Source organism: Pteropus alecto, unplaced genomic scaffold (genome assembly GCF_000325575.1).
Source record: "Pteropus alecto unplaced genomic scaffold, ASM32557v1 scaffold388, whole genome shotgun sequence".
Lineage (NCBI taxonomy): Eukaryota > Metazoa > Chordata > Mammalia > Chiroptera > Pteropodidae > Pteropus > Pteropus alecto.
In genome coordinates, this window is record NW_006441398.1 from 1,595,386 (window position 1) to 1,610,006 (window position 14,621).

The following is a 14,621-nucleotide window of genomic DNA, read 5'->3' on the forward strand; positions in this document are numbered from 1 at the left end:
TATGACCAATGAGTAGGTGTCGAGAAGGTGAACAATTTGGGACATGCGAGGAGAGTGTAAAAAGATGTTCACCGTAACCTGACATAGTGTTAAGGCAGGGCTCATGTGCATTACATAATTTATTCCTCATGACAACACGGACTCAGATGAACACAGGTCGAGCATCTGAGGCTTAAGGAGACAGAGTCAGTAACTTAAGGCCACATGGGTAGAAATGACGGAATTGGAACTTGATCCCAAGTGAGGGGAATTGTGAGTGAGGAGAGAGGTGTGAGGACCATGGAGAGAGTTAGATGGATGCACCAAAAGAGAAAGCTACTAAGGCAGTGTTGGTAAACTGCAGCCTGTGGGCCAAGAGGGCTCACCACCTGGTTTTGTAAATGTATTTTTCTGGAAACAATTACACTCATTACTTTATATTTTGTCTTTGGCAGCTTTTGTGCTGCAAAGACAGAGGTGAGTAGTTGCAACAGACTATGTGGCCCACAAAGCTGAAAAGATTTATTCTTCAGCCCTTTACAGAAGAAGTTGCTCACTTTTATGCTAAGCTACCTAGGAAGGCCAGCTGGCCAGGCCTCATCTGATGCAGGTGAACATTAATTTTATCAGTCTAGGAGTATGTTGTGACTGTCAGACTGACTATCTTCATTTGATCCCAGTTCTGCCACCAACCAGCTCTGTGAACTTGGGCATGTTAATAGTCTCTGTGTCTCAATTTTCTCTGTAAAACTCACATAATACTAATTCTTACTTCAGAGGGTTGTTCAGAGTATGATTTGAGCTGACACATGAAAACTATTTAGAACAATAACTGAATATTAGAAGTGATTTATAAATCTTAGTTTTGGTAATAACAATTATTTCATTATCTAAATTATCCTCTATTTCTTCTAGAATTAAGAGAAGTTGGTTACACAAATCAATGTCATCTCTTCATTTCAATTTTGCTTTCTAGAAGATTTAACGCAGTCCCCTTAGTGGGGGGAGATTAGGAGAAAGATGGAGAATATAGTCAATAATATTGTGATAAATTTGCATACTGACAGATGATTACTAAATTAGGGTGATCACATTGTAAGGTATAGTAAATAGTATTGTGATAAATTTGCATGGTGACCATGATTACTAGAATTAGAGTAATCACATTTTAAGGGATAAAAATGTCGAATCACTATATATTGTGTACTTGAAACTAATATAATCAATATAATATTATATACCAACTACATTGAAATAAATAAATAAAAACAAAAACCAGTCTCTTAATTAAGACAATCAATACGATATTAATATACATTTGCTAATAGATAAGATACAATTATTATACCAATAGTCAATATAATATATTATTAATATTTAAAATAATAAAATATAAAAGAAAAAATTGTCACTTCAATTATTTCAACTATATATTAATTAATAATCATTAATATATTAGTGTATTGTTAATATACACAATATTATATCAATATAATGACATTTAAAACAATGTAAAATCTCTAGGACTTAAAAACAGCTAGCTATATCAATGAACACAATCTTCCACCACGAAGACATCTTTGGATTGAGTTTTTCTCTGTTTATCATATTCTCATGATATTAAAGGCTACGTTGGTCCTCTGCTGGCTATTGTCATATGGAGAAGATGAAGACAGTGAGAAGTTGCATATTCTGGGTGGGCGTGCCATAAAAGTGAGGCCTGGATGCTGCAGAAATGGCCACGATCACAGCCGGTACTCCGTAGCCCACAGGGAACATGAACTTCTTCATGAACGTGCTCACGCTGGAGTAGTTGACCACAGTCAGGTTGCGGACAGTGAGAAGAGGTTCAGGCCCTCCAGCAGCATCCAGGTGAAGGAGGCCAGGTAGAGGTAGTGTAAAGCACCCACGATGATGGCGCCCAGCACCTGTGGGAGGAGTAAGAGTCACCAGGTGGGATTGTCAGGTGAAGTGTGGTCCCAGGACTTCTACTACACCTTGTTGTTGGAAGAACTCTGATGCGTAGGAATAAGTTGTTAGAAGAGGGTTGGTCATCTAGTTATGTCAGTCAGTGTGAAAATAGCTACTCACATCCTCAAATCTTCCCAGAACCCAAGGCCAGTTTTTAAAGGTGTCCAATGCAGCATATATCCATGAACTTAGCATACTCTATGCGGGATAGAGGTCCTCTGGGTCAGTGTCAGTACCTTGATCTCTGTTCTGTCGATGGCCATGAGGAAGAGCAGGTGGGCCAGGAAGAGGCAGAGAGAGAGCTGCAGGTGGAGTGAAGCGCTAGTGTTCTAGATGGCTTTGCACAGCAAGAAGGTGAGGGCTGCCAGGAAGAGGCACAGCAGAGAGAGGCTCAGCCCCAGATAGGTGATCACAGCCAGGGCAGGATCCTCCTCCTGAAACCCAACAAAGAGAAGATCACTATCACATTATTGTACTCTGGGGTAAAATTGTGATTTTCAAATGCACAGACTAGAAAGGCAAAGCAAAAACAATTGTGTCGAGTATAGGCAAAATGGAAAAATTGCAACTCTCACACACTCTGGGTGAGAATGCAAAAAGTAACATCTATTCTGGAATGGAGTTTGGTGTTTCTTAAACAGTTAAACATACACTTACTATATAACCCAGCAATTCCATTTCTGGGTATTTACCTAAGAGAAATGAAAATAAATGTTCACAAAATGAATGTTTAAAAATGTTCATAACAGCTTTATTCATAATAGCCCAGACTGGACACAATACACATGTTCATTGAAATGGAGAACAGATAAACAAATTGTGATTTAGTCATACATTGTGATTATCTGGAGCATTAAAAAGAATGAACTATGGTTACACAGAACATAACATGGGAGAATCTCATAGACATTATGTTGAGCAAAAGAAACCAGACATGATAGAGAGAATGACTCTACTGAATGATTCTAAGTCAGAAGTAAAGTATGGTGATAAAAATCAGATCCATTGTCCTAGGGGTGAGGATGAGAGCATTGACTGCAACTGTCTTGAGAGCCTTTCTGGAGTTATTAAAGGGTCTATGTCTTAACTGGGGTTGTGGTTGCAGATTGGTTTATTATTGTCAAAACTCATGTACTGTATATTTATAACCTAATTTTTCTTGCAAATATGTTGCACTCCAATAAAGTTGATTAACAAAATGAATTACTTGAGGATCTGAGGTCTAGAAGGGAGATAGGGCTCCTATGAACTTCTTATTCTACTCAATGGTACCCGTGTAATAGGGTAGCCCTCCTTCAAAACACCAAGCCATTGAACCATATTAGTTGGATTTCAATCCTGAAATCTGTGCATCACTAAACTTACTAGGTTTATAGGTTATTTTCCTAAAAGTGATACTCCATTTTTGCACCATTTCTTACCCACGCAATTGCCTGAGGTCACCTTCATGAGTATTTGCACCAGCTCAGCTGAAAAAACATTTCTGGGCTGGGAAAAATAAGATGGTCCACAGAAGAACATACATTTATCTGTCTCTCCTGTTCCCCTCCCATTTTCCCCCATTCCAAATCCTAGTATTTTTCAAGTTTGAAAGGAAACCTTTGGCTGAAAAAAGTCAGTTATTTTGGTATTGAAGATGATGGCCCAAAGTTGGTGCATATGTGTACACACACACACACACACACACACACACACACACACACACACACACACACCCCTCTTGGAAATAATACAAATGCCACAAGTATAATGAGAATTAAAAACAATTTAAATTTTCAGTGAAACTAGAGAATAATTGGAAGAGATGCTAAAATCACAGAAAATGGACTAGAGGTGCACAGAGGAGGAAACCTAAATAAACTTTTTCATGATTGTTATAGTGGGAAAGATTAGGGCAGGTATTTCCTTATACCAGTTGGTTAAGAGTTTTAGAGGATTTGAAGCTAAGCATGTAATTTCACAAATACACCACATTTATAGGAAGAAATTTGACTCTGTGGAGGAAAACACAGATTTTTGCACATGAAATGACATTTTATTTTGCTTGGATAAAATTTTAAAACTCACATAAAATCTCTGTGATACGCTATAATATATCCATGACCATATTTTTACAGACATATCTTAGAAATAACTCCTCCAGGAAAAACCATCTGCTTTCTTTTTTTCTTTTTTCAAATTTTTAATTAAGTTTATTGGGGTAACATTGGTTAATACAATTATATAATTTTCAGGTGTACATTATCATTTGGCATCTTTATATTCTATTGTGTGTTCACAACCCAAAGTCCAGTTTCCTTCAGCATCCACATATTTGATCCCCTTTACCCATTTCACCTTCCCTCTACCCCCTATAATTGACCCCCTTTACCCAGTCTACCTCTTCCCTCTTCCCCCATTCCGCTAGTAACCACTAGTCTACAGTCCTTTGGTAACCACTAGCCTATGGTCCATGTCCATGAGTCTCTGTTTGTTTGTCCTGATCATTTGTTGCTTTTAGAAAACCATCTGTTTTAAAGGCAAGTAATCAAAAGAACAAGCACATTATTTATACAAAATATTACAAGAAAAATGGGAAAAAGAAAAAAATGGTAAGTAAGGAAGACTCACCAAATAACTGTTTCTATAGAGCAAATTAAAGTTGTGACATTATTTACCACGAACAAAAATATGTAAGGGAGCACTTGCCTTTATAAGCAAGAAATAAAAGAGGTACAAGACCTCAGAGAAGAGAGGTATTGTGAAATTGTATATTAGAAAAGCTCAGTAAATAAATGGAAGAGAAAAATACCTACGGTAATGAAGGCAAAACTTAAGGAGGTTATATGAAGAATGGACCCTGATGGAAACATTTTAAGGGACATAGAAAATGGGAATAGAAAAAAAAATGAGCAAAATTAACACTAAAAAAGAGGTAACGAAGAATCAGAGGAAAAAGAAATATGGGAGTTAGGCAAAGGAGAGCCACAATACGTGTAATTGGTGTCTTCAATGAAGGAAACCAAATTAATGAAGAGAACAAATATTGAAAAATAGATTTCAAGAAATAATTTCAAAAACAAAGAAAAGTTGAATTTACACACTTAAAAGAAATACCTTGCATTAATACAATGGAATATTACTCAGACATAAGAAAAGGTGTGGTACTGTCATTGTGACAACGTGCATGTATTTTGAGATTATCATGCAAAGTGAAATAAGTCAGAAAGAAAAAGTTGAGAACCATATAATTGCACTTATATGTGGGATATAAAACTGAAAGCAACAAATGAACAAAACAAACAACAGAGATTCATGGACATTGACAACAGTATAGTGGTTACCAGAAGGAAGGGGTAGTGGGAGGTGGATAAGGGTAAAGGCGGTCAAATATATGGTGACAGAAAGAAATTTAACTTTTGGCGGTGAATGCACAATGCAATATACATAGGATATATTATTGAACTGTACACTTGAAACCTATATAATTTTATTAAACAATGCCACCCTAATAAATTTATTAAAAAAATGTGAAATTGCAGAACTGAAAATAAAATGATTTCATCTTGAATGAAAAAAGAAAAAGAAATACCTTGCATGGGCGGATGGGGGCAATAGCCAGAAATGATAGTACAGTTGCCAAACTTTAAAATTCAAGGAATCCATTGACCAGCTACAGAAATGTGTTGAAATATGGTGATATTTGTCAAAATTACAGCTATAGATTTGACCCATCAATGTTATTGCAATAATGTAGAAGCAAAATATTGAAAATAAAATTTTCATCATTAGAGGCTTGTTAAAATATAGAACATCCATAGAATGGAAAGCTATATTGATGTAAAAATAAATGAGAAAGTTCTTTATGTATTGATATAGAATATCTCAATTATTATTTTTATTTTTTAAATTTATTTTATTTTTTAAATTTTAATTAGTTTCAAGTATACCGTACATTGGTTAGACATCTATATCGTTAGTAAAATGATCTCTCCCAATTGCTCCCTCCCTCTGCTGACCCTCCCCTGACCTACCCACTGTATTAATGCTAACTGCATTTCCTATGCCGAGCTCCCCGTCCCCGTGACCATCTATCAACCACTAATTTGTACTTCTTTAACCCTTCACCCCATTCTCCCAGCCCCCCAAAGCCCCCTCCACTCTGTCTGTCACCAAATTGTCCACTGTATTTGCGAGTCTATTTTTGATTGTTTTTTTCTTTTTATTCCTTAAATTCTGCATATAAGTGAAGTCATATAGTGTTTATCTTTCTCTGTCTGACTTAAATACCTTCTAGGTTCATCAAAGCAATATCTTTTTCCATTTCCTTCCTTTTCATATGTAGGGTCTTGTTTTCTTATCCTTTCAGCCACTCTATCTTTTGGTTGGAGCACTTAATTCTTTTCCATTTAAGGTACTTATTGATAGGAATGTAGTTGTTACCATTCTTTATTCTTATTTTTGATACATGTTTTTTCTTCTTAAAGAAATCCCTCCAAAGTTTCCTGTAATTCTGGCTTCATGGTGATAAATTCCTTTAGTTTATTTTTGTCTGGGAAGCTCTTTATCTGTTCATTAACTTTAAATAATAGCTTTGCTGGATAAATTATTCTTGGTTATATATCCTGGGTCGTCATCCTTTGTAATATTTTTTTGCCAAGCCCTCTGTCTTGCATAGTTTCTTTTGTGAAATCAGCTGCCAGTCATATGGGTGTTCCCTTAAATGTAATTATTATTTTTTTCTCTTGTTGCTTTTAATATTCTTTCTTTGTATTTAACCTTTGGCATTTTAATTATGACGTGTCTTGATGTGGGCCTCTTTGGGTCCCTGGATTTTGGAATCCTCTGAGCTTCCTGGGGTGTTATGTCCATTTCCTTCACCAGGTTAGGGAAGTTTTCCATCATTATTTCTTCAAACAGCTGTTTAACCTCTTGATTTTCTTCACTTACACCAATCAGATGAATATATGGAGCCTTAATAGTGTCCCATATCCTCCTTAAGTCATCTTTATAGCCTTTGGCCTCTTTTTCCTTGCCATTCTGTTTGAGTGTCTTGATTGGCTGTCCTGTCCTCTAGCTAGGGCATGTGATCCTCTTCTTTATTCATTTTGTTTATTCCTTTGTTTATTCTATTTTATATACTTCTCATCTCAGATAATGTGTTCCTCATTTCAGACTAGTTCCCTTTTATAATTTCTACTTCCATTTTTATGTTTTTTATCTCTATGTTGTAGTTCTCACTGAATTTATCTACACTTCCCAAAAGTTCGTTGAGCATCTTTATAACCAGTGTTTTGAACTCTGCACCTGTTAGATTACTTGACTCTATTACATTTGGATCTTGTTCTGTTCTATCATATATTTTCTGCTTCTTTGTCTTCCCATTTTGGCTGCATTTCCGTGTCTATTTCTATGTACAAAGCAAAGCTCCTAAGTCTCTCGGTCTTATTAGTGTGGATTTGTGAAGTAGGTGTTCAGTGGCACAGTCCTGAGAGGGGTTCAGCTGTAGGCCAAATTTAGATTCAGCAAACAATCCACAGATGTTGTGCTTATAGTTGCCTCAAAAGGCCACACCAGAAACCGAGGTTAGCTGCCTCCACCAGTGTGAGTCTCAGCAAGGAGCACTTGACTCACTGAGGATACAACTGGATGTGGCTTGGGTGGGGCTGCGAGTTGTGGGAGGTGGGGTTTCCTATATAAAGAATCATGTCATCTGCACAAAGTGACAATTTGACTTCTTCATTCCCAATTTGGATGCCTTTTATTTTTTCTCTTGTATGATTGCTCTGGCTAGGACTTCTAGTACTATGTTGAATAACAGTGGTGAGAGTGGCATCCTTGTCTTGCTCCTAATCGTAGAAGAAAAGCTTTCAATTTTTCATTGATAAGTATGATTATTAGCTGAAGGTTTTTTATATATGGGCTTTATTATGTTGAGGTGCTTTCTTAAAATAACCTTATTACCCAAAGCAATATACAGATTTAATGTAATCCCCATCAAAATCCCAATGGCAATTTTTAAAGAAATGGAACAAAAAAAATCAGATTTTTATGAAACTCCAAGAGACCCCCAAGTAGCCAAACTAATCTTGAGAAAAAGAACAAAGCTGGAGGTATCACACTCCCTGAATTCAAATTATACTACAAAGCAACAATAATCAAAACAGCATAGTATTGTCAGAAAAACAGACACACAGACCAATGGAACAGAATTGAGAGCGCACATATATATGGGCAAATATTTTTGATAAAGAAGCCAAAAAACATACAATGGACAAAAGAGAGCCACTCCAATAAATGGTGCTGGGTAAATTGGAAAGCCACATGCAAAAGAAACTAGGCTGCCATTTGTCATCATATACAAAAATTAACTCAAAATGGATAAAAGACTTAAATATAAGACCTGAAACAATAAAATACATAGAAGAAAACATAGGTACCGAACTTATGGACCTTGGTCTTAGAGAAGATTTTATGAATTTGACCCCAAAGGCAAGAGAAGTAAAAGCAAAAATAAATAATTGGACTATATCAAATTAAAAAGCTTATGCACAGCAAAAGAAACCAACGATAAAACAAAAAAGCCATCAACTGAATGGGAGAAGATATTTTTAAACTACATCTCCAATAAGGGGCTAATATCCAAAATATATAAAGAACTCATACAACTCAACAACAACAAAAATAAACAATCCAATTAAAAAAATGGGCAGAAGGCCTGAACAGATATATCTCCCAAGAAGACATTCAAACAGCCAACAGACACATGAAAGGATGATCAAATTTACCAGCTATTAAGGAAATGCAAATCAAAATCACAATGAGATACCACCTCACACCTGTTAGAATGGATATTATCAACAAGACAAGTAATAACAAGTGTTGGAGAAAAATTTCTAGGTAAATAGCAACCTTCATACACTGCTGGTAGCAATGTAAATTGGTGCAGCCACTATGGAAAACAGTAGAGACAGTCCTCAAAAAATAAAAATAGAGTTACTATATAACCCAGGAATCTTTCTTCTGGGTATCTAACCACAAAAATTTGAAAACACTTATTTTAATAATATATGTGCTCCTATGTTCTTGCAGCATTATTCATGGTGGCTAAGACATGGAAATAACTGAAGTGCCCTTCGATAGGTGATTGGATAAAGAAGATGTGGTATATATACACAACGGACTATTACTCAGCCATAAGAAGACATGAAATAATGCCATTTGCGAAAACATGGGTGGACCTCGAGATAATTATGCTAAGCGAAATAAGCCAGACAGAAAAAGTTGAAAACCACATGATATCGTTTATATGTAGTATATAAACTTAAAAGCAACAAACGAACAAGAGAAAGAAATAGAGACTCATGGACATGGAGTATAGACTAGTGGTTACCAGAGGGGATGGGCGAGAGGGGAGGGTGAAGGCAGATGTGGTAAAAGGGGTCAATTATGTAGTGACAGAAAGAAATCTAACCTGATTGGTGAACACACAATGGACTACTCAGCCATAAGAAAAGATTAAATAGTGTCATTTGCAACAACATGAGTGAATCATAAGAATATTGAGTTAAGTGAAATAAGTTAGGCAGGAAAAGTTGAGAACAATATGATTTATTTTTATATGTGGGCTATAAAGAGGAAAGCAACGAACAAATAAACAAGATAAACCAACAAACAAAAAGTCATAGACACAAACAGTATGGTGGTTACCAGAGGGAAAGGCAGGAGTGGGGGAGAGGTGGAAGAGGGTAAATGGGGTCAAATACATAGTGACAGAAGGAGACTTGACTTTGGGTGGTGAACACACAATGCCCTATACAGATGATGTATAAAAGAATTATACACTTGAAACCTATGTAATCTTATTAACCAATGCCACCCCAATACATTTAATAAAATTAAAAAATAGAGACAACAATAACAAAAACTTAGCTGATCTCTTCAAGAATAGGTATTATAATTTCTGACTTATATATGAGGAAACCAAAACCAGAGATTAAAAAAATATTGGCCAAAATCAAGGCCAAGCATTGGGGCCAAAGTGTGATCACAGCTCTGATTACTGTAACAATTGAGCTCTTTCAAGTTATTATTTATGCACATTTCTTGAATGCTTTCCATGAAGCAGGCACTGGGGTACAGTGATGAAAGATATTGTGCACCCATGAAGTGGGTGGTTTCTGCATCGTGACTATTCCTTTTCACATTTTTTGATTTATGTTGCATTTGTCTACAGGTCTGTCTGTCCACTGGAGAAAAAGCTCCAGGCAACAGAGTCTATTCTTCACAGTTCTTTTTAAAGTCCTTGACATACAGTTCAGAGCAATAGTAGACAATCAAGTCATACCTATGATGAAATTATTGTCTAAATACCACTAAAAGAGATTTGAAGAGTTTTAAGATTAAAATATATTCATAAAGAAATGCTCAACATGGATTAAGAAGAAGATTAGGGATAAGAAAAGCAATTGGCGCACTATAGGAACCATCCTGCAGCATGTTTTTCTATTAAAACAGAACTTGGAAAGCATTCTAATTAAGTTTATCAAGAGCTTTCTTCTTTCTTTCTTTTAGCTCTATTCATAATCACCCCAAACTGGAAGCAATCAAATGCCCTTCAATGGGTGAATTGTTAAAGAAAGGATGGTATGACCATACAATGAAATATTACATAGCAGTAAAAATGAATGAACCATTGATACTCAAAACAACATGGATAAACTTCAAAACCATTACACTGAGTGAGAGAAACTTGACTCAAACACATTGTATTATTCCATTTTATTATATGATATTCTCAAAATACAATACTATAGGTAAAAGAAAACAGTTTAAGGATTGCTAGGGGTGGAGGTAAGGGTGACTGCAAAGAGACAGAAGGAGGGATAATGGAACTAATTGTTCTGGACCCTGATTATGGTGGTAGTAACCCAAGTGTGGACGTGCATTAAAATTCATAAAACTGTCCACCAAAAGGAAAAAATAAGTCATGAAAAGGCTCTAAAGCTTATAATTATATGGCTATATCATAATATGTTAAACTATTCTCCATTGACAAATGTCATTTGTTTCCAATCTTTAACTTGCATATTATGTCCCAATAAAGAAGCTTCTAAATGTACCCTAATGTGGAGTAAATCTGAACAAGAAAAGGAAATGGGAGGAAAGGGTCTTAAGAGACCCAAAGGTGCTCTTTCTTGGGCTCTGAGATCTAGTAACAACAATTCCAAAGCAGTCCTCATTGTTGACAGGATGGACTGGGCATAAGAGTGAAGACAGATGGAGGGAACATGTGACATGGGAAACTACTTACCTTGACAAGTGTTCTCCTTCTCACTTTTGAATTTGGTGCCGCCTGAAAGGAGCTCGCACCCAGAGGTGCACTCACAGTGGTGACTTCCCTCCACATTGTGACAATCCGCAATGCTTCCACAAGACACATATAAAGGCGGGCCACACTCGTTGATATCTGGAACACAATTGGGAACTGCTAGGAATGGCCAAAATTCTGGTTGAGATTGGTAGCAACCAGATTTAAATGATTTTACCCCTCGTGTTATCTTTCTAAACAAAATAATGTGTTTACAGGAAAAAACTGGAAAAGGAGAAAATGCAAAGAACACATAAATATGCAACCACTGAGACTAAAGCAATTTTTAACAAGGGGAGAATAGTATAATAAACCCACATGTAGCTATTACTGAGCTCCACCAATTATGAAAACAGCATCATTACTTTTTCTTCTGTTCTCCAGCTCTCATGGAATCAGATTATGGCTTTGGTTTATGCAAATTCTTCCAGGGTTTTAAGATATTTTGTGACTACTTTTCTATATCAAAATAATAAATAAATATTAATGCCTCTAGAATATTTCACATTTTATTCAACTCAGGACCAACTGGACAGAACTCAGAATGCTGTAGTTTAAGATGTAGGTCCAGGTTCTCCCACTTCCTAGTTGTGTGACTAAACAAGTCACCTCTCAGGGCTCACATTTCCTCATTTATAATATGGCACCAGCATTGACTTTCTCAAGAGGTTGCTTTGTGCTTCTTAGGAGATCGTGTTTGAGAGTTTTCTGAACTTCAAATTAATCTTATTTGAATTCCAACTGTATTACTGGCTGTAATAGCATGAGCAAGCTACCTCCCAAAGTCTCAGTTTCTTTATTTATAAATAGAGGATAATAACAGTATCCACTCATTTGGTTATTATGTAGTTTAAATTAATTTTAATATCAGAAATTGTGTTTTTTACAAAAAAAATTTAAAGCACACAGGAATTTGATGAGTTGATATTATTACTATCCGTGATATATAGATAAGAAAGTTGAGATACTGGGAGGCGAAACAATTTGCTTGGGCTCATATAGCTGGTCAGTAATACAGCTGGAATTCAGACACTTCAGCTCCAAATCTCGAGCTCTTAACACTATGCTCTTTGGCCATCAGAACTGATCACCCTGTTTCTTGGCTCTTCTCTCCTACCCTTGGCAAAGAACTTTAGTGCTGATTCAAGGGCTGGGAACTCTAGATGCTCCCCACATCCAATGACCCCTCTGCCCTCCCTCAGCCTCTTCCCTATACAAACTTCCGAGGTGTTGTTAAAGATGGTCTGTCCAGACAGAGAAGTGAATCCAGGATCACGGCGGCAAAAAAGTGGCATTGGTACACTGGGCATTCCGTGGGCACTGAGCACAGGGAACTGTGGGAAATGGACGTCTGGGTTTGAACTCCCTTATAAAATGCCAGCTGCCAGTTGGAAACAATGGGATGGAGGAAGGAGAGGGAAGAAATGCCTGCCTTCACACAAGGAAGAACCCTCAGTAATAAACTCTATGTCTGGGGAAGAAGCAGCATCAATTTCTCAAAGCCCAAGAGGACCATCCCTCCAAATAAGTCCTTGTTAGTATGAAGTTCCTTTCCTCAGCTTCAGGTGATTGATGGGGTTTGTTTGAACACACTCACCTCCAGTCTTCTGAGCAATAGCTCCCAATGATATTAGCAGGACCCAGAGCTCTAGAACAGAGAGAGGAGGTGAATATGGCTGAGAAATGAGATCCAAAGCACCCACAGGAATGGCTTCTACCACCTGGTGAAATGCAGTCTCTTCGATAGCCCCATGGCTTCTAACAGCATCCCAGTGTTCCCTTGTCCCTTAGACAGGCTCCTAGACTTTCCCACAGGACCCTGGGGACAAAGAATTTTTCTTTAATCTTCCATAAGCCTCCCAAGATATTGATAGTAGTAGGCTTTTAGTATAAGGATCAAAATCTACACAGATGGAAAATGACAGGCACACCTATTAGATTATCTATTCCCATCCATTTTACATGATACATCTTATGAGGAAACTCCTTGGATCTGGCTGTCTTTATTCAGATACAAATATTAGTTTTTTATTATTCAGGATCTTTCTTTTTTTGAAGTGGCTTAAATCAATTTTCACTTGCAGGCTGCCCTGAGATTATACCATTGTTATTGGAGTTGTAAACAAGTAAATTTGAATTCTAGCTCTGCCACTCACTGGCTCTGTCACTTTTTGCAAATTGATCTTTATTTTTAAAAATTTTTACTGTTTAGTAGAAAATTTCTACTAAATTTCATACTAAAAAGTAGAAAAATAGTCAACTGAATCCTCATGAATCAATCATCCTGCTGTCATAATCATAAATTTATGGCCATTTTTTATTTCATCTGTACCTCTACTCATTCTCATGCTCCCACTGGATTATTTGGAGACATATTAAAGGATTCATTATTTCTCAGGACATAGTCTAAGAATAAACATATTTATAGGTAATAATAAAAAATTTATAGATACTACATTAAGAAATCTCAAAATAAAACCTCAATTTTCTGGTTTCAAGTTCAAGCCACTTTCTTCTTTGAAAGGTTAATAGAAATCAACAAATGCCTTTTTTGTTATTATGCTTCTGAAGAATAGTGCAAGAGCAATCTATGAATCAATCAGAGAACATAGACATTTCTCCAAAAGGATAAAGACTACTAAAATGGTTTAAATTAAAGATCCTCTCAATTATACCTACCTGGATAAAATGCAAAATATCTGTTCCTCATTGTGCAGAAACATGAAGTATGAGCACTGGGGAATTTTTGTCTTGAGCTGTGAAGTAATATTTCCTGTTGATGCAAATAACATGTGACCGAGAAGAACTGACTTAGAAAAGAACTGGCCTGGATGCTTCCTTCCCCTTCCCCTTCCCCTGCCCAATTTAAACTTATCAGATTTCTCTGTTCTGTTTTGTATCCTTTGGTTAGCATTACTACTGTTTGGACTGCCAGCCTCCTTGCTGATGTTTCTTAATTCTTGATGATGAAAGACTGATGCTGACTCTATTTAGAGGATCTTTTTAAAATAGTAAATATGCCAGGCCTAGGGCAATGATATAGCCCAGTACTGGTTGAGCAAAAGCAAAAGTAAGACTACCGCCAAGCTAATATTCAGAGTAACTTCTATACCCTGGGGCTTGAGTTATATATGTTATTCTTTTTTATTCTTGCTCTTCCCTATTGCTTTTACTCTAGTGATTCCAATAAAACAGGAATGTGTTGAGATAGAAAGGTGAGAAAATTTACAGTTACTAATTTTATCATATCAGACACATCCCTTAAGATTTTTGTAAGATGGAAATAGTTATTCTCACTAGTGTGTTGGGAAAATTCGATGAG

General features: G+C 36.4%; 1 protein-coding gene across 1 annotated transcript in view; it reads right to left on the reverse strand.

Annotated features, from left to right (window-relative positions):
* The window catches only part of LOC102895024 (adhesion G protein-coupled receptor E2), a 76,155-nt gene extending 63,546 nt beyond the window's left edge, over positions 1-12,609 (reverse strand). The window contains 5 exon segments of the mRNA XM_006927138.1: positions 1,676-1,820; positions 1,823-1,907; positions 2,187-2,384; positions 11,243-11,398; positions 12,520-12,609. Coding sequence (XP_006927200.1) covers positions 1,676-1,820; positions 1,823-1,907; positions 2,187-2,384; positions 11,243-11,398; positions 12,520-12,609 — 674 coding nt within the window.
* Positions 12,610-14,621: the final 2,012 nt, after the last annotated feature.